General features: G+C 38.6%; 1 protein-coding gene across 8 annotated transcripts in view; it reads right to left on the reverse strand.

Moving 5' to 3' along the window:
* The window catches only part of SLC10A7 (solute carrier family 10 member 7), a 255,687-nt gene extending 237,828 nt beyond the window's left edge, over window positions 1-17,859 (reverse strand). For 7 of the 8 annotated variants that reach the window (XM_058436796.1, XM_032147967.2, XM_032147962.2 and 4 more), the window contains exons 1-3: window positions 17,515-17,859; window positions 12,865-12,947; window positions 5,493-5,629 (exon numbers count right to left, since the gene is read on the reverse strand). In XM_058436796.1, the coding sequence (XP_058292779.1) occupies window positions 5,493-5,629; window positions 12,865-12,947; window positions 17,515-17,614 (320 nt within the window). In that variant the 5' untranslated portion in view covers window positions 17,615-17,859. Of the gene's footprint in view, window positions 1-5,492; window positions 5,630-9,733; window positions 11,048-12,864; window positions 12,948-17,514 lie in introns of those variants that run through there. The other variant, XM_032147982.2, reaches the window with a different exon arrangement.
* Window positions 17,860-21,923: the final 4,064 nt, after the last annotated feature.

The raw sequence follows: 21,923 nt of genomic DNA on the forward strand, positions 1-21,923 counted from the left end.
AAGTACTATACATTTTTTTAATTACTCAAAATTCATATAAAATATACCTTCTGGGGAGAACAGGTAGCTGGCCTAAGTGGAAAGTTCATACAGGGCATAGATGACACAGAGTATCTGACTTAGATTTTGAATGGGTATGATTAAAGGTTACAGTTGACCATTTAACAACATGGATTTGAACTGTGAGGGCCCCACTTATACAAGAATTTCTTCTGCCTCTGTTGTGCCTGAGACAGCAAGACTTCTTCCTCTTCTTTAGCCTACTCAATGTGAAGATGACAAAAATGAAGACCTATGTAATGATCCATTTCCACTTAATGAATAGTAAATACATTTTTTCTTCCTTATAATTTTCTTAATATGTTTCTTTTCTCTGGCTTAATTGTAAGAATATGTAATACATGTAACATACGAAATATATATTAATCGACTCTTTATATTATAGGTAAGGCTTCCAGTCAATGGTTAGGCTAATAGTAGTTAAGTTTTTGGGGAGTCAAAAGTTATATGTGGATTTTCAACTGCATGGGGGTTGGCACCTCTAAGCCTCACAGTGTTCAAGGGTCAACTATATTTTTATTCATTTTTGTAAGAGCATATTATCTAAACTTTATGCAATGGATTCACATTAGCTCTGAAATAGGAAAAAAAATGTTTAAACTCATTTTGATTGAAGCATAAGAAAACCCATTTGATGGAATTTCCAACTCAGTTCCATTCAATATCGTCTTCTTTCCAGATCTGTTTTACCAAGAGCTACTACAGTAGTCTGTTCTATTATAAATTCCCAATCTCTGAGCCTTCCTAAGAGTCTACTATCATCATCACTAATACTGAGCATTTACCATTTGTAGTAGACGTTATTCTAAACACTTTACATACTATCTCATTTATTCCTCAAAAGTTATACTTAAGATAAGTGTTATTATTATTCCCATCTTAAAGAAAACTGAAGTGAAGAAAGAAGATAAGTAACTTTCCCAAACTCACAAAGCCACCTATCTGGGGTAAAACTTTTATGGGTCAAAGACTTATCTAGGCCTCCCACTTCAGCCTCTCTGCCTTCTGTCTCCCCTACTCCCAATACTAGGACAGATCCTCTCAGCCATTTTCAATCTTTTTAGCTTTTTCATCCCTCCTCTTCCAGCCCCTTCCCTTCTATGTGCAAAAAAGCAGAATTCTCATAGCTTTAAAAAGACAAAAATTTTGCTTGAACTCAGGAGGCAGAGGTTGCAGTGAGCCAAGATGGTGCCACTGCACTCCAGCTGGGCAGCAGAGTGAGATGCCATCTCAAAAAAAAAATTGCCAACTATATATTGAACACATATATCTTCTATGGGTAAAATCCTACAGGAAAGAATTTTTAAAAAGAAGTAAAAACATTATTCCTGCCTTCAAGGAGGCAGAAGAGTCAATGCACAAATGTAGATAACTAACAGCAAAATGAATGAAATGAGTGGTACTGCCTCCTCAAGATATAATCCCACTTTTCTCATTGTGACTCACTTTTGACCTTTAAAGAGTGCCTGCCTCCATGGCCCCACAGACCATTCTCTCTTTACTTCTCCGAAATGAGACTTCTGCCCCCTCTACTAGTAATAGTAACCTTAAAGTAACCAGTAATCTCCAAATCACCAAATCTGGTATATTTTTCCTCATATTTATTCTGCTTACCTTCTTACTTCTCAGGCCACTCTAATATTTTCATGGTTACTGTTGTAGTTCATTCAAATTTAGCTTCTGTCTTTTAAACCAGTCATTCTGGTGTTTCTGTTTGTTTGTTGGGTTTTTTTTGTTTTTGTTTTTGTTTTTTTCTGCTGGCTCTCCTGCCATCTTTTCAATCTTATTTTCAATCTGTAGGAATACTTTCAAGTTTATATTTTTTAGCCCTAACTACAATTTCCAAATTTGTAGGTGCCTATCACTGCCACTCTAAACTAAGCATGTCTAATATTGTATTTATATATTTGTTTTCCAAATTTATTGAGGTATAATTGACAAGCAAATATTATAAAAATTTATGGCATACAACATGATGTTTTGACATATGTATACACTGTGAAATTATTACCACAATCAAACTAATTAACATATACATCTACTCTCTTGGCAATTTTCTAGTATACATTACTAACTATAGTTACCATGCTGTACAACACATCTCCAGAAAGAATTCATATTCTTCTTTTTTTTTTTTTTTTTTTTTTTTTTGAGACAGAGTCTCGCTGTCGCCCAGGCTAGAGTGCAGTGGCGCGATCTCGGCTCACTGCAGGCTCCGCCCCCTGGGGTTCACGCCATTCTCCTGCCTCAGCCTCCCGAGTAGCTGGGACTACAGGTGCCCGCCACCTCGCCCGGCTAATTTTTTGTATTTTTAGTAGAGACGGGGTTTCACTGTGTTAGCCAGGATGGTCTCGATCTCCTGACCTTGTGATCTGCCTGCCTCGGCCTCCCAAAGTGCTGGGATTACAGGCGTGAGCCACCGTGCCCGGCGACGTTTTCTAAAAAATAAACTTCCCCTCTGAATTTACATATTTTTTTTGGTCAGTGGGACCAGTTTTTTCCCTAATGATCCAGTTTGAAACTTTGAAGTTATATGTGATTCCACTTGCTCCTCAAAAATCAATCTGTGGCTGGGCGCGGTGGCTCACGCCTTTAATCCCAGCACTTTGGGAGGCCGAGGTGGGCGGATCACGAGGTGAAGAGATTGAAACCATCCTGGCCAACATGGTGAAACCCCGTCTCTACTAAAAATACAAAAATTAGCCAGGCATGGTGGCAAGCACTTGTAATCCCAGCTACTCAGGAGGCTGAGGCAGGAGAATCACTTGAACCCGGGAGGCAGAGGTTGCAGTGAGCCGAGATTACACCACTGCACTCCAGCCTGGTGACAGAGTGAGACTCTGTCTCAAAAAATAAAAATAAAAATAAATCAATCTGTCACCACAACTAACTTTCCAGTTTCCTCCATGACTACTGCCACCATCATCCCTGTCCAGATGCTTCTCAGCCAATCTGGACACTTACAAAGGCCTATTCAATGTTCCCTCTACCTCACTCTGTCCCTTTACTATGCAAAGTAAGGAGCATGTGCTCAGGATATCTTTATTTCAACAACTTAAACATGATTATGCAACCCCTTCAAGTTAATATACTAAGTATGTACTTTCAAATTAGGGAGGGGAAGGGAAAAAACACTAAGCCAGGAAGAGCTTTCTCTAAATGAATTACGGTTAAGTGTATACTCCTTTAAGTTCAACATCTTGAAGTCAGAATTGTTTGTTTTATTTAGCATATTGAGAGTGCAAGCTGTCCAATTAATCTTCCTTAGTAGCCACTTTTAAACATGTTGTTATTCGCTTGTTTAGCATTTTTAACAGCTCTCTCTCCATCATCTATAGCTTCAAATGCAAACTCCTCAGCCCAGTAATTTTTTTTTTTTTTTTTTTTGAGACGGAGTCTTGCTCTGTCACCCAGGCTGGAGTGCAATGGCGCAATCTCGGCTCACTGCAAGCTCCGCCTCCCGGGTTCACGCCGTTCTCCTGCCTCAGCCTCTCCGAGTAGCTGGGACTACAGGCGCCCGCCACTGCGCCCGGCTAATTTTTTGTATTTTTAGTAGAGACGGGGTTTCACCATGGTCTCGATCTCCTGATCAGCCCAGTAATTTAGGCCTTCTGCAAGCTGACCCTATGGAAATATTTTATCTATGTATCTCATTAATGCCTCATTTTTGAAATCTCTACGAGTACCCAATCTTTGCTAAACTGCTTATTCTTTAACTGATTACACCACTCATCTGAAAAATCACATGTTGCCCCATTTTGGTGATTACTAGGAGGCATATATATATATATGTCCTTTATAACCAACTAGGTTGGAAGTTCCCAGAAGACAACAAAAATGAGTAAATATCTTTGTATTCCTTGAGTGGCCTACACATGGCAGATATTCAGTAACTATTGGCTCTTGATATGCATAAAACTTTTTGCTCTAAAATGATGTCATTATATTTATGTGGCATTTTACACCTTTTGGTGAAATTTTATGTTCATTCTCTCAAACTAAATCTGGCCAAAATGGCACTCTTGATTTCCACCATGCCTCCTAAACTAGTTTTCCCCTCATAAGTAAATGATGCTACCAATTACCCAGTGGTTCATACCTAAAACCCAGAAGTCATCCTTGGTTCCTCTGTCCTCCTTCTACATCCTCCTCACCCATCACTGCTGAAAGCTCTACTGTAAAATCTATCTGGCACACATTCATTTCTCTCTATTGAACTGCTACCTCACCACTACTCTCTGAGTTGATTTCTCTCAGGCCCTTCTACTATCTCTTCTCCACATAGCTATCAGAAGAATCATTTGCAAACATAAATCAGACCACATCACTCCCTCATTCCAATCCCTCCAGTAGCTTCCTGTAGCACGCAGAATAAAATCCGAATGCTGTACCATGGCCTATAAGGCTCTACATACCTCATTCCTGCCTACTTTTCTACCGCTAGGACATGGTATTTTTCCTCTACATCACCAGGCTCTGGCCTTCCTGGCTGCTTTACTGACTGGAAAACACAACAGGCTTGATCCTGCCCTAGAGTCTTTGTACATTCTGTTTCCTTTCCCTAGAACATTCTGCCCCCAGAACTCTGAAATCTAAATTAATCACCAGCCTGCCCACCCAACCACTTTCACATATCTCACTGTTTTGTTCTTTTTACATCATTTATTTCTATCTTGCTCATCTACTTACTTGTTTATTGATACCACACCCCCTGAGACTCCCCAACATGCAAAGCTAACTGGCATTTCACTGTTGTTTCTCCAATATTTATAATAACTCCTGAAACAAAGTAGAAGCTAAATAAATAACTTGAATCAATGAATACGTAATTTCAATTGATATCCCCAACATCATTGGTAAGTAAGCAGTAAAAGTATGATTACCTTCCTTTTCTAGACAGGGAAATTGACATTAAAAACTATTTAAAAACTTTGCTCAAAGTCACATAGTATGTTAGGGATATGGTCAGAATTCAATCTTCAGGCTCAAAGTTCAACTATTATATCAAACATAAAACAATGAAAAGGTAACGTTTGTCCCACATATATGTATGTTTTCTTCCTTAAACATTTCTAAAACACACATTACACTCAGGTATTATCTAATTAATTGGCATCCAATTGACTTGCATACAGATCTTACTTCTGCTAGTCCTTCTCATTTTTCTTCCAAGACCACTCTTTAAAATTCTCAGAAAAGTGCTCGTCATAAAACCTCAGGATGAAGCATGAGGGTGTATCTTAAGATTCTGTTAATTATTTGATGGACCTCCTTGAGGAAATACTATTGTTTTAAAGGAAAACAAAGATGTGTTTTTACTTCCTTTTAAGATAGTACACATAAGCCCTTTTGTATATAGTTGCCATAGAAACAATAACGTCTCTAGAGATGCCCCATTAAAAGTGGACCCACTTTTAAAGATTTAAACATACCCTTTTAAAAGCCATTCGTTGATGGGTGTGATTGATAAAAGCTGAAGAAAAAGCCATATTGTTGCTGGGAAGAATGCAAGAGTAAAGATCTGAATAAAAAGATGCAGTTTTAGATGCACCAAAGCGCTGGTCAGCTCCTGGAAAAATTAAGGAAACAAAATAAACAAAGGTAAGAAAACTATTCCTGAAAGGAGATCCCTACTAAAATAACATCACATGAGTTAGTTTTTAATTTTGAGTTTTTTCATAGCTAAAATTTTTATCTATAAGTATATGCATACGAGACAGAATGCAAGAGAAAAAAGTTACTCATGAAGGCTATAAAGTATTTTTGTTTAAAATTTCTTAAATTTTTTTTTTTTTTTTTTGAGATGGAGTTTTTGCTTGTCACCCAGGCTGGAGTGCAGTGGCGTGATCTTGGCTCACTGCAACCTCCGCCCCCCCAGGTTCAAGGGATTCTCCTGCCTCAGCCTCCTGAGTAGTTTGGACTACAGGTGCCTGCCACCACCACGCCCTCCTAATTTTTGTATTTTTAGTAAGACGGGGTTTCACCATGTTGGGCAGGTTGGTCTCGATCTCCTGACCTTGTGATCTGCCCCCCTCGGCCTCCCAAAGTGCTGGAATTACAGGCATTAGCCACCGTGCCTGGCCTAAAATTTCTTAAATGTTCTTATTCTAATTTCTTTACAATACACAATAAGCCCTAACAAATCAGATGTGTAAAATTCTGGACCAGGACTAAGCTAACCATACTTTATACTAGTATAGATTTGGGGATTGTTGAACAACGTACATGTATGTTTACCTACATAAAATAATAAATCCTTTCAAAAAAACCTTAATAAGACCTATCACATTTCAACCAAATACAGTAACCTCTATTCATTGCACCAAGGCTATAAGTCCTCAATTTGGCAAGATGTTACTGAATCTACAAATTAATACTTTAAAAAACATTTCCCTCAATAACAGTCTCTAATTCCAAATGGCATTTCCTTCCACAGTCTATTCACTAGATTCTTTGTTAACACTAACAGAATACCAGCTTTATGCCATAATCTGAGCTTGTCATTTTACATGTTATCTCACTTAATCCTCACAAGAATCTCATTAAGTAAATACTATTATCCCTGTTTTACCAGTGAAGAAATTGAAGTTGAGAGCTACTATATGGTGAAGGTCAGATCTAAATTTTCTGGCATGCTAGCAAACCCATGCCTGCTTCTCCCACTGCTGCCCCAAGAGGGGAAAAAAAATGCACATTAAACATAAGAAACCAAGCATACGTTATGAGTTTGACAACTAAAAAAAGGATAATTAGTTAACCTCTGGGATTCAAATATATCTAAACTAACAAATACTTGCATTTGAGTTTACATTGTGTTGAAATAACACGGAAAACTAAAATAAAAATGGAATTAAAAGGTATAAAGATATGTATAAGTCTTTTTTTTTCCACTCTTCCACCAACTATTCAGTTTTCTTCTCTGGAGACAAACAATGTTAATAATTTCTGTGTACCTTTCCAGAGATATTCCATGTGAAACATACACATGCATATTCTACTCCCCTACAGATTGTATTTCATACTGTTTGGCACCTTAACTTATTTTACTTAAAAAATGTGTCTTGTACATTGTTTCATCTCAACACATAAATAAGCCCATTTTTTTTGTACACCAAATACTTGTGTAACTAGTATTTACACAATGGAAAACTAAAAGAAAAGAAAATTGGAAAGTGCTAGAAAAACTATAGTCCTTTAAAACAAGCAAGTGATCATTAAAGCATATTCAACTATGCCAGAGAGTCACTGGTTGTAAGTATAGAACTGCAATGGCCCCTTTGTTCAGGTAAGATGTTCAAGAGATCCTCAGCCTCAGAGACATTAGCCAAAGTTTATCAGTTTAATCAACAGTACGTTAATGCAGACTCATTTGCTCATCACCACATTCTGAGATTAGTCTCATCACTTCCCACTGTCTATCTCCCTGTGTGGAGATACACACAGCAGTTCCTTCCTGTTAGGTCACAAGACATCCCTAAATGATATCTAAAGAATTTCTAGCGATCTGAGTATAATTTAGGACCATTAGAAAACACTCAGCCTACCAGAAGTCACGTTAGGTCCTGGGATCAGACCTAAGAGAAAGCAAGCCATCCTTACAGTGAATCAGAATTCTTAGAGCTCCACTCCAGAGAAAACTTGAGCACCAGCAGTTCCAGAGAATTCTCAACAGCCTTGAAGCCAAATCTCATTTAAATATACTCAGAGGCATTTGATAAACACTAAACAAATATTAGTATTTTTATTTTTTAAAATACCGTAATGAAATGATTAGCCAGAATACACTAAGGCATTTGCATATACTTTTGTTTTGTTTTTTTTTTGAGATGGAGTTTCGCTCGTCATCCAGGGTGGAGTGCAATGGTGCAATCTCGGCTCACTGCAACCACTGCCTCCTGAGTTCAAGCGATTCTCCTGCCTCCACCTCCCAAGTAGCTGGGATTACAGGCGCCCACCACCACATCCAGCTAATTTTTGTATTTTGAGTAGAGATGGGGTTTTGCCATGTTGGCCAATTTTGTCTGGAACTCCTGAACTCAGGTGATCCACCTGCCTCAGCCTCCCCAATTGCTGGGATTACAGGCATGAGCCACCGTGCCCAGACTGCATATACTTCTGATAGGAATAAAAAATGGCATAACTTTTCTGAAAATTAAATTGGTAATGTATATCAAGAACTATATAATTCATATTCTTGGACCCCAGAATTTTATGACTAGGAATTTATCCTAAAGATATAAAAACGTGATTGTAAACATTTATACACAAAATTGATCATCACAGTGTTATTAGAGCAAAATCTGGAAATAAATGTCCAAAAATAGGAGAATCATTTAAAAAGTTAAAATCTAATTGGAGTGTTATGAGCTATTAAATACCTTGTTGATGAGAATGCAGGTGTACAGAATCTCTCCCCTACTTTATCAATAGGTGTATAAATTGGCATAACCTATAGAGAGCAACCTGGCAACTCACTCCTTCATTTAAGTAATACTTACTGAGCACCTGGCACCATTCTAGGTACTTAGAATATCTGTTACAACTTAAACTACATATATCATTTGACCTAGCAATTCCAATTCCAGGAATTTATCCTTCACATATGTTTCCAAATATACAAAATAATATATTTTTATCCTTTGCAACATGTTGGTAATAGCAAAACCTTGGAAATTAACTAAATGTTCATCAATAGAGGACAACAAAAATACATCATGACATATCCATAAAACAGAATACTATTTGGTGTACAAAAAAAATGGGCTTATTTATGTGTTGAGATGAAACAATGTACAAGACATGTTTTTTAAGTAAAATAAGTTAAGGTGCCAAACAGTATGAAATACAATCTGTAGGGGAGTAGAATATGCATGTGTATGTTTCACATGGAATATCTCTGGAAAGGTACACAGAAATTGTTAACGTTGTTTGTCTCCAGAGAAGAAAACTGGATAGTTGGTGGAAGAGTGAAAAAAAAAAGACTTATACATATCTTTATACCTTTTAATTCTGAACTATGTGAATAAATCATATGTTCATAAAAGTAAGTAATGTATACATTTTTGTTATACTATATAAAGAAAATTTAAATAATATTAAATTACATTAAAAGTATACAATGTTACATGAAAAGAATAGGATAAGATTACATGTGTGTATGTGTATATGTCCGCAATATGTGTACAAACATACTACATTCACATACAATTTTTGTAAAATATTATCCATATAAAACATATTTTTTAGAAAGGACTAAAACATGGATGTTAATAGTTAATAGCAGTCATTTTTAATCTTTCTAATCATTCTATAATAAGTAAATACCACTTTTATTACAACAGAAACAAGTTATGAAAACTAAAATGTGCTTTGAAAATACTGCTAATCTAATAAATGACAATTAGAAATTGCCATTGCATCAGAATGATGGTACAGTAAAGAACCCAGCAAAACAAGTCACAACAACCAACCACGTTGGCTCATAAGGGGCCTCTTAACAATAGGCAAGTGCTTCTAAGAAAGATTTTCAAGACTTTCACAAAATCCCAGAGTCATATATTTTCTGTATCTTCTTCACACAATCATAAAGATAAAACAAGGTAATAAAAGAAAAGAACAAGCAAGTAAACCCTGTAAATTCCAAAATAGTTATTATTCTATACATACCCATGTAGAATTTTGAGCCACATAGTCAAATAAATGCCATCATGAATAATCAAAAAGTTGGCTCTGCATCATAGTTTGTTTATTCATATGTAATAAGGTCAAAATCCATTAAAATAAACTTAAGAAGACACTTCACATCATGTACTGATCATACCGGAGTCTCACTGACAGCATTAAGCATTGCTTAAAACCAGGGCTCTAACTGGGACGTAGAAATATTTTCATTAGACACCGATTTCTCTTGTAACCCTTTATCTGACCATCTCATTCATTTGCTGAGAGTCAGGCTCATAGCTCTAGGCTTGAAACAAACAGCATGAGTCTAAAGTTTAGAGTTTGCTATATTTGCTTTTCTGCTAATAGGATAAAAAAATTATAATTTTCGCAGAAAAATAAAGAAAAACCTGCATCTTCTGCCCTACTCAGGACCTTTTCTCAGCCCCTGAGTCTCCTGCTCACCTTTGTTTCTATCCCCAGCACCGTGCCTTGTGGCCATAAGCACTTAATTGATATTTGTTTAAACGAATTCGCCCTGCCACAGTCAGCTAAGTGACAAATCCTCTGAAACTACAGGTTTGAAGTGAACTAAATATGAATTTTAAATGTGACCATATTTCACTTCAATACAACAAAATTTCAAAAAACTAGAAATTAATAGTCATAAAACTGAAGACTCAGCATTGCATTAGCACAGTGTCCTTTATAATTTTAACAAATTACTAAAACAAATTTTAGAATACATGTCATTAAATCAATGTATGAGTCATATAAGAAATGTTCAATATAAATCATACTTGAATGGGACCTACACAAATGCTTCCAAATAAACTCAAGTCAATAATAATTCACTGTTTCCTGTGTGCAAAAATGAAATATTTTAGGACCTAATAAGATATATACATCGTAATCCCCACTGAAATGAATTTAGGATTACTAACTAGTAAACAAATATGACTGCTACCTCCTAAGTTACAAGTTATCCATGAAATTAGCAGGGTTTAGAAGTGGTTTAATATTACACAATGATACAATCTAGGACATCTTAAGTTAAATGGCTTTTGAAAATGACTTAATGTTGTATTCGTTTGAAAAGGGCTTTTGATGGAAGAAATGGCTTTGATTGCTGCTTAGATACCACAATAAAGCACGAGATCACGGCATTTCATTAGATCCAAATTAGCTGGATGACTCTGAAGGTTTCTTAGGTGCTTACAGAAGAAGTCAGTCCTTAGAGAAATGCTGACAGCTGTGGCATTCTTCCTTCTTCAACTCGTGCATCCCACAAAGTTGGCTGCTTCACAAAATTGCATTAAGTAAGAAGCTAAGAAGTGACAGAAATCAAGTTGCTTTCTGGATTTCCCATGGCACAAGTAACAGCTGTAGCCATTAAGCAGCCAGCAGGCGACATAGAGCAACATCCCAAGTAAAGGACTTGGGTTAGAAAGCTGCTCCATAAAGAGCATTAGCCAAGGTCAGCAGGAAGACCTCCAAACAAGATCAGTCCAACATTATGGTAGTAGCAAATATCTTTCTGTATCACTGTGCCCCACATTTGAGAACCAATATTAGAACTCATATGTTGACAGAAAAAAAGCCTGTGCCCTGCAAGTAGTAATTATGGTCTTCTCATATCAATATCATTTACCAAAATTGGAATTTGACATACTAGGAAATCTCATCCCCTGTCAGTTATTTTCAGAAAAGTAGGTAATCACAGAAAATATTTACAATTCTTGAGACACAATTTATCAGCTATAGACACTACACAATGATCCTATGTATATCAAAAAATACCCCAGTGAGGCCGAGTGTGGTGGCTCATGCTTGTAATCCCAACACTTTGGGAGGCTGAAGTGGGTGAATCATTTGAGGTCAGGAGTTCAAGACCAGCCTGGCCAATGTAGTGAAACCCCACCTCTATTAAAAATACAGAAATTAGCCAGGCGTGGTGGTGAGTGCCTGTAGTCCCAGCTATTCGGGAGGCTGAGGCAGGAGAATCACTTGAAGCCGGGAGGCAGAGGTTGCAGTGAGCCGTGATTGCGCTACTGCCCTCCAGCCTGGGCGACAGAGTGAGATTCTGTCTCAAAAAAAAAAAAAAAAACCCAATGAAAAGATTTATACCAACTGATGGCTACAGAATATGTAAATTTAGTAAAGTCATATTTTTTCCATGTTGCTACTAGGGTGATCTAAGAAGGAGATAACTAAATTTAGTCTTCATTCCAATCACACTTAAAATAAATAAAGGTAAGACATGATGTTGGACCAGAATTTTAATTTTTAAAGCCATTTCCAAAAACAGAATACCTTCTTATAGTGAGATATTCCCACCTACATAAGAACAGGATGTTAGAATGATAGTTTTATGTAATTTCTTCAAGAGCAAATGGGTATTTTCTCCTCTTTTTTTTTCTTCTATTATAAGTTAAAAGAGAATCATAAATTCTACTCATTCCTCTATCACACTTAAATGTAAAAATGTCTGGATTTCTTTACTTCCAAGAGAATCTCATGTTCGGTGAAACCTGAATCAGTAAATCGGTAAATAACACTACATATATATGGGTGTGGGGTGTGTGTGTGTGTATACAAACACACACACATTTGACACATATATGTATGTGTATGTGAAAAACACCAATATTTCTCTTAAGACATCTATTAATATTTAATAGATATGCTAAGGAACAATAAGTTTTCTAAATAAAAATTAGTTAAAAGTTATGACAAATTAAGCATTATTTGAACAGCATGAGTCCTGGAACCAAAGATGATCCACAAAAGTTATGAAAACCAAACTGAACATCAACAGCTCAAATGTGCCCAGGCATAGCAGGCACCACTGTAGTTACCACCATAAGTTGAGGAAGAACTAAAGTAGATGCTTCAGTTCAGCTGTCATATTAAAAACATACTCATAACCATATCCTTAGGGCCCATGCTGCTCAACTGTACAGCTTTTATAATACACGTATGTAGGAATGAAACACAAGTCCTTTGCCGACTAAGTTATATTCTGCTATAGTGAATCCTTCAGATTATAGCTATAAACAGCTTTACCAAAGGACTCTGAAATTTAAGGTAAGTACAAATTAAAGTTTTCTCCCTGCTTTTCATGTGTCCCATAGATGACAGTACCTCTGTTTTCAATGATAGTCCACTGTTAAAGAATATTGTTGCAACAGCAATGTAGGATACAGTTATCTCTGGCTTCAGTGGTCCTAAAAAGAGAAAAACGAGTTATTGTCAGAAAAGAATTTCAGTAGATAACTTGGCACAAAAGAAGAATCTATTTGCTCACGCCTGTAATCCCAGCACTTTGGGAGGCCGAGGCGAGTAGAGCGCTTGAGGCCAGGAGTTCAAGACCAGCCTGACCAGCATGGCAAAACCCACCCTTTACTAAAAAGACAAAAATTAGCCGGGCATGGTGGTGCATGCCTGTAGTCCCAGCTCCTTGGGAGGTTGAGTGGGAGGATTACCTGAGCCCAGGAGGCAGAGGTTGCAGTGGGCCAAGATCACGCCACTGCACTCCAGCCTGGGCAACAAAGCAAGACTCTGTTTCAAAATAATGATAATAATAATAATAATAATCATCATCATCATCATCATCTACTGCAGGACAACAAATGGTACTTTAGATATCAGTGTCACCCCTAGTGGCTTACTGTCCCAACAGAGGTAAGCATTTGTGTGATGCAGCCTAACTCCAGAGAGCATTTTCCAGAGGGCAAGGACCATGGCTGTCTTGCTCAGCACAGTATCTTCAGGCCAGAAGAATAAAGAAGCACACAGGAGAGCATGTAAGCAACATCCTTCAATACAGGTCCTGATTATATCTATCATGGTATCAGCACTTATATAACAATCAAAATACCCCCGAGCCCAAAGAGGAGAATCAATGGAAGAAGTTCCCTTCTCTTTAACAAATATTATTTCATTTCTTCTAGGATATCAGAAACAAAAGCTTGTAATCACACCTGCATTCAGTTCTGCCCAAGAGTATTCATTCTACAAATACTTACTGAGCACTTGCTATGTGAATGAGATAATGCATATAAAGTACTTAATAATATATTGCTATGACCGTAATTATTATTAAATTGTGCTAGGCCCTAGAGATACGTGGTGACCCAGCCAGGCCTCGTCCTTGCCTTCCAGGAAATCCTCTCTGGAGTTAGGATGGCAGCATTCAAATGTGTTAACACTGCGAGAACAATAGTTAAAAATATCATTTGTGAGTGGATATAAGTATCATTTGTGACATGTACACAATTGGCTTGAAAACCTAATGTGCTAACAAAGAACAACATTCTTTCAAAAAATGCAGTCCTGAGAAAATGACATTTTGTACCTATATAGCAGTGGTTCTCCAGCAGTGGCAATCTTGTCCTCCATGGACATTTGACAATGTTTAGAAATGTTTTTTGGTTGTCATAACTTGGGGGATAGGACGTGCTACTAACATCTAGTGAGTAAAGATCAGGAATTCTATTAAACATCTTGGAAGGCATAGAACAGCCCCTCCAACAACAAAAATTATCATGTTCAAAATGTCAATGTGCCAAGGCTGAGAAATCTTGGTATATGGCAACATTTAAAAACCTAAGACCATCTCATATTTGGCATCCTATTCAGTCTTCTTGTACTAGATTAAATAGTGTCCCTCCACTCCCAAAATTCATGCCCACCCAGAACCTGTGAATGTCACATTTTTGGAAATAGGGTCTTTGCAGATGTAATCAGGTTAAGATGAGGTCTTATTGGATTAGGAGGGACATTAATTCAATAACCGGTATTCTTAAAAGATGGAAATTTGGACACAGACACATGCACAAGGGAGACAGCCATGTGATGACAGAGGTGGAGACTGGAGTTAGAGTGCCACAAGCCAAGGAATGGCTGGCAACCACCACAAGCTAGAAGACGCAAAGGATTATTTCCCAGATGTCCTTTGGAGGACATCTTGACCTCAGACTTCTGGCCTCTAGAACTGTGAGATAATAAATTTCTGTTGTATTGAGCCACCTGGTTCATGGTAATTTGTTGTGGCAGCCCTAAGAAACTAATACACTCACTTAAGCAAAACAACAGGACAACAATCATGGCTCCTCCATAGCCTGAAACCCTCCACTTGTTCGATATATGGACAGAAGACCAAGCTCAGGAAAAATCACCATATATATAATATATATATTAACATATAATATATAATATATTATTTATATATAATTAATAATATAGTATATAATATAATATATATAATTAACATATATTATGTATATAATATATAATTAATATATATTATGTATATAACATAATATATAATATGATACAATAATGTACATAATATATAATATACATAATATATAATATGATACAATAATGTACATAATATATAATATACATAATATCTCAAGGCCCCTCTGAGAGAGAATATATATTATATATAATAATATGTTTTATATAATATATAACATATTATATACAATATATAACAATATATACGATAATATATAATATATTATTTAACATAATATATATTATTATATATACATAGAGAGAGAGGACCTACTATGTCTTAGGCATTTGTAGTACAACAATGAATAAAAGAAACAAAGATTTCTTCAAATGCTGTAATAAATTATTTAATATGCCTGCCATTTACACAAATCATTTTGCTGAGATCTAAGGAAAGGGAGAAGGCAAGTGAAAAGGCACTACATTTGGGGGCAGTGAAGGCTGTTCAAAAACTTTTATAAGAGGTACATTATATTTGTGAGCGAATCTGTCTCAGCAGCTCACACAAGTAATATTCCTTCAGCAGCTAAGCAGGGTGATTCAGGAGTAGATTTTAAAGTCAAGGAATCTGGCTTGCTTGGGAAGTAGAAGTTTCCCAGGAATTTTAAATACCCTGGTCTCCAATAGTTCCTCTTCCCTAAGCTAGCTACCTTAACCTAGAGAGAGTCACCTGGTATCTTCAACTGTAAAAGAAGCATGTTGGCTTAAAACACTTTAAATGTTCCCCTCCCACTCTTAACATTCTATTATAATTAAACAAAGGAATGAATTATCCTACATTAAAGACAGAAGGACTAGTGAAAATGGGAAATGGTATTTCTATGATACAATAATGTACCAAAATATTAATAAGCAGAGTCTATGGAACACACAAGTTTGCAGAATCTATCTCATACATGCCACTGCAGAAAAGCCCCACGGAAATGATTCAGCATTCAACACCTTTCTTCCCACAGAATATTTGGGAATGTAAGGTAAAAGATATTTTGCCAAACTTAGCCCCTGCAGATTTAAAGATCATACATCCTCTGTAATTTCATCTCAAAACTGAGCAAATAAGAGATCTAACACGAGAAGCGATAGCTAGTGAAGTGTGCATTGCAGATCATGCAAAGGTACTCTAAGTCTTACTATTCATTTAGCTCCGGGAATAGGGAGGTCTTCATTTGACAGACCTGATCTTCACGAGAGTTTCCCAAAAGTTCACAGAGCAGCCGTGTTAAAGAAGAAACTATTACCATCAATCAGAGGGAGAAAACACCAGGAATAACTGCTTTATTCTCATAGTTACATATTCTACACATTTTGTTCTAAGTTGAATACAGAAGAACAAAATTTTAAAACAAACGAGCCTTCATCTCCACAATTTTGGTTTAAATAATTCCTTTTAAAATGTTCCCGGAAGCTACTTCTAAACAGAGTAATGGGGTGGAGGTTAAGGGGAGAAGGGACCACTACTGTTCTCCTAAGAGATCATTTCATTCACTTCCATCATGTTTTAACAAAAAGATAAAAATAACTTCAAACATCCTCCTGAGCGCTTCCTACTATGAAAGATTGTGCCTGTTCACCTCTGTCCTTATTTGCTCCGGTTGCATGAGTAAGGTATTAAACCTGTCAATAAGCTTGGAAACTGACAAACAAGGTCAAAAAGACAAGCGAATTGAATAAATTCAATTAATGTTTATGAAAAGTAGTACAAAATTGTCTAAAGGTGTTGGGGGTGGGGCATAAAAAACTAGTATTTCTAATGTTCCCACCAGTGCCCATCACCTCCAGCACAAAGCTCCCACTATTCAGAGATCTAAGTATGCTTTCAGTCCATCTACATTTCCCTGCCAAAACACACACTACACTACACTACACATAGTCTAACAGTCTGTATCTGTTAGACTGCTAGTATAGCAACTGAATCCCGGCAGCACACGGAAGTAGTGCCCTGTAATGAAAGAGTGCAACGTGTCAGTCGGCTTGGGAGTTTCTGGAGCGCCAGCAACTACAGCTAATCATCACTCTCCAACATGTGGGCCATAAAATCTGAGTTAGGGGCGAAGGTGTCCCTTTTTCTTGTTTTTCCTCCACTTTTTTTTGTAAATGTGGGGCGGGGAGGACTCGAAAGTAGACTCGATAATGAGGTCCACTCCAAGATAGATACGGAACTCTTAGCAACCTAGATTCCCTTGGGATAGGATGCTACTTTGAAGGCAAGAGGAGTAAGTTTCATTCTCTGTAACCTCACTTCTTGACACTGAGGATAGTCATTGCCTGTCTATGGAAAAGGCTACCTGCGCTCAAATTCCTTTGCCCCGTTCCTAATTACAAGTTCCCTCTGGAGTTGGTAAATTAGAAAATCAGCAAAAGGGCCAAAGGCTGGTCAGTGCCCCTGAAACTGGCAAGCGCTCGCAATGAGGGTTGCCCCATCTTTCCAAGACTCGCAAATTAGTTCTGAAGTGGGAGCCGCGGTGGAGCCGGCAGAGGTGCAGCACTTACCCCCATTCACCCCTATGGACGGCTCCAGTTTAGCTCCGGCGATCGCCAACACTATTCCGACCATGAACCAGTCTTTCCTCATTCTCTCCAGCAGCCTCATATTTGTTAGGGTGGGTGGGTTTTGTTTATTTGTTTGGATTTTTTTCTTTTCAAGCTCCGATCACCTAATCCTTGGAGCGTCTCCACACTTTCCTTGGTCCCTCCAGACATGCAGCAGAGCAAGTCAAATTGCCGACAGTAAAGTAAAGACCTGGGGGTTGCTCCGGCGGCTTTGAGGAGGGTTGGGAGTAGTAGTATCCAGTGACAGGAAAGTCTCGCTGAGCGCCGCCATCACTACCACGCGCCTCAGAATACACGCGCACAAACGCCCCCAGCGCCTCCCGCCGCGGGCTCGCAGGTGCAGATGCTTTGAAAGAAAGAACTTGGACCAGGCCGACAAACGTGGGCGATCCAGCAAGGGAGACTGGCCGCCGGATGGGTCTGACAAGCCCACCGCTGGCGAGACCTGCGGAACCTTCTGAATGACGAGGGCTCGGGGAGAGCGTCGTAAGGCGCCACAGCCAGCAAGCCTCACTGACTGTCCTTCTCTAACAAACCTTTAGGCACAGCCACCCACGCTTCTGGAGCATATCTCCATGGAGAGCCTCTCTTTTGCTGTGCCATGACTCCGCGGGCAGGGCTGACATGTGCTTGAGGCAAGGGATTTCTCCGTTGAAGCTGCGGCAGCAGGGTGCAAGTTTAGAGACGCGCTTCTTCGGGACAATACGGCGCTTCCACGACGCCAGCGCTGACGTGTGCGCGGGGGGGAGGGGAGGCCACTCTGGATCTCTGAGTTCCCAGCCTGAGCTGCCGGAGTTAGAGGAGTCCGCGCGGGAAAGTGGCTCGCTGGTGGGCGGGGAGCCTTAGCCCTGGCGGTGGGTTGAAAATCCGGCACCGGGCAGATGCCCACGTTCGCTGGACCCCGGCTTGCCGGCGTCCGCTACAACCCAAGGAAGGTGGGCCGGGCCTCGCCAGGTCGCTCGCCTGCGGGTGGGCATTTGGTCGGGATCCCCTTCCCTCCGCGGCCCACACCTGTCTCCGGGACTGGGGAGGGCTGCAGGGATCGGGGCAGATCTGCCTTTGCGGGCCGAGAGTGAGAGCTCAAGTCTCCGCACCAACTAAGCTACTCGCAGGCGGAGTGGGGTCTGCGCTGGCAAGCCCCTGGGCGCGCGGGTGCCCGCTCTGGCTCGCCCCAGGGCTGACCTACCCAAGCCACAGGAAAACTCTGGGAAGAGGGTCGCGGATTCCAACGCGGAAGTGGCGGGGGATTGAGTCTGAGAGAAAACAGTATGTGACATTTTGAAATAACCTGGCATCTGCCACTTAAATGGTTAAAAATAGAACTTAAGATTTGGAAGAGATTGTTTCGTGATGCCAGACTTTAATTCTGAATTTATTCAAAGCTGGAAAGACACTCGTCGTGTCATTTCCTCTATTTAATTTAGCTTTATCTTGATGGCACGACTTCCAGAACTAAGCCACTTTAAGAGTTGTGCTCCCAGTTTGTAGGTTACACAGTACCAAGTGTCATCTAATTATGCATCAGGCAACATGAAAAAAAATTAATTTCAAGATAAAAAGAACAGGGAGGCGTAGATGACATTAAGCAGTTTACTCTGAAAGGAGACAGGTACATGAAATATAAAATTTGATGTTAGTTGTCAGGCAGTCAGAAGATAAGTGAAGATAAATGAAAGATAGTTTACAACATAATTATTTTCTTATAGTAATTTCTTAGTAGGTTAAAGAGTCATACGTCTCAGTCATTGAAGGGATAGTTTTGTATTAAAACATCATTAAACATTAAGTTTACAGAAATTGAGCGGTTTTAACTTTACAGCTGTTCACAAATTATTTACTAATACCTCTTTGATCTGTGTAGAGCAGAATCTAACTCAGAGATTTTTTTGTTTTGTTTTTAATGGTACTTAAAGGAAAAGAATATAATGTACCGTGAATTATATTCTCCTAAGGCCTGTATTTGTTCGCTGTGGATGCTGAAACAAATATTCGAAGTTGGATGCCTTCAAACAACAGAAATTTATTATCTCACAGTTGTGGAGGACAGAAGTCCAAAATCAAGATTTTGGCAGAGCCATACTCCCTCTGAAGGCTCTAGGAGAGAGTCCTTCCTTGCCTTTTCTAGTTTCTGGTGGTGCCTTCCTTGGCGTGTAGCTAGAGTGTTCCAATCTCTGCCACTGTTTTCACATCACATTCTCCTCTGTATTTTTTTCTAGTGGCTACATTATTCTAGTCTCTGCATCCATCTTCACATTGCACCTCCTCTTCTGTGTATCTTTTATAAAGACACTTGTCATTGGATTTAGGGCCTACCTAGATAATCCAAAATGATCTCTCAAGATCCTTAACTCAATCACAGTAGTCCCCCCTTATCCTGGAAGGATACATTCCAAGAACCTTAGGTACATGCCTGAAACTGCTGGTTGTACTGAACCCTGTCTATATATGCTATGGTATTTTTTCTTACACATACATTCCTATGATGATAATTTTTAGTTTATATATTAGGCACAGTAAGAGATGAACAATAATTAATACAGTCAGGCATCGCTTAACCACCGGGTTACATTCTGAGAAATGCATGGTTAGACGATTTCATCATTAGAGAAACATCATAGAGCGTACTTACACAAACCTAAATAATATAGTGTACAACACACCTAGACTATATGGTATAGCCTATTGCTCCTAGGCTGCAAACCTATACAGCATCTTACTATACTGAATACTGTAGGCAGTTGCAACACCGTGGTATTTGTGTATCTAAACATATCTAAACATAGAAAAAATACAGTAAAATTAAGTATAAGAGGTTTTTTTTTTTTTTTTTAATGGAGTCAGGCGTAGTGGTGTGTGCCTCTAGTCCCAGCTACTTCGAGAGGGTGAGACGGGAGACTCACTTGAATCCAGGAGTTTGAGGCCAGTCTGAGTAACATAACAAGATTCCATTCCTTTAAAAAAAAAAAAAAATCGTGGTATACCTGTATAGAGCACTTACTATGAATGAAGCTTGTAGGACTGGAAGTTGCTCTGGGTGGGTCAGTGAGTGAGTGGTGAATGAATGTTAAGGCCTAGGACATTACACTATTGTAGACTTTATAAATACTATACTTGGGCTACATTTAATTTAACAGTAGTTTTTAAATTCATTAATAAATTAACTTACTGTAACTTTTAACTTTATAAACTTTTTAATTTTTTTACTTTTTGACTCTTGTTATAGCACTTAGCTTAAAACACATCATATAGGTGTCCAAAATATTTTCTTTATGTTCTTATTCTATAAGTTTTTTCTATTTACATTTTTGTTTTTACTTTTCTAAACTTTTTTTAAAAAACTAAGACACACACGTATTGGCCTAGGCCTGCACATGGTCAGGATCATCAATATCACTGTCTTTTACCTCCATGTCCTGTCCGTGTAGAAGATCTTTAGGAGCAGTAACCTATGTAGAGCTGTCATCTTATATGATAACAATGCCTTCTTCCAGAATACCTCCTGAAGGACCTACCTCAGTCTCTTTGGGAGATGTTGCTCTTTTCAGAAATCTGCCTATGGTGTTTTGCTTGATTTATTTCTTTCATCATAGATTTGCATAAATAAATGTGTCACATTATGACATTACAATGACTACATTTTCACTAGATAATAGGAATTTTTCAGCTTCATTATAGTCTTTTTTTTTTTTTTTTTTTTTAAGAAAGCGGGTCTCACTCTGTTGCACAGGCCTGAGTGCAGTGGTGCGATCATAGCTTACTACAGCCTTGAGCTCCTGGGCTCAAGCGATCCCGCCTCGGCTTCCCGAGTAGCTGGGACCACAGGTACACACTGCTACACCCAGCAGCTTCATTATAGTCTTATGGGAGCACTGTCTTGACCAGAACATCATATGTAGCACATGACTGATAAAATAAAACAATTAAGTTTAAAAAATAGGGGGATTACTTGAACATAAGCAGTGTGATACCACAACAGTATCTGATAACCAAGATGGCTACTAAGTGACTAAGGGCAGTTAGTGTCTACAGTGTGGATATGCTGGACGAAGGAAGGATTTATGTCCTGGATTTTATCACACTACTCAGAACAGCCTACTGAGGAGATAAGCCATTTCTCTTACTGTCTCCTGTCTCTGAAGAGGAGGAGGAAGTAAAAGTTGAAAAACAACAGGAATGAAGTCAGTGGCAAGACCAGCTGGTGCCACTGATGACCCGGCCTGAGGTTAAAAGATTAACCATCCCCCCCCCCACTCTAACCACATGTGCTCTCAATCCATCACGACCCTTTCACGTGGAACCCCTTAGAGTTGTAAGCCCTTGAAAGGGCCAGGAACTCTGTCTTTCGGGAG

The sequence above is a fragment of the Hylobates moloch genome, unplaced genomic scaffold (genome assembly GCF_009828535.3).
Source record: "Hylobates moloch isolate HMO894 unplaced genomic scaffold, HMol_V3 SCAFFOLD_3, whole genome shotgun sequence".
NCBI lineage: Eukaryota > Metazoa > Chordata > Mammalia > Primates > Hylobatidae > Hylobates > Hylobates moloch.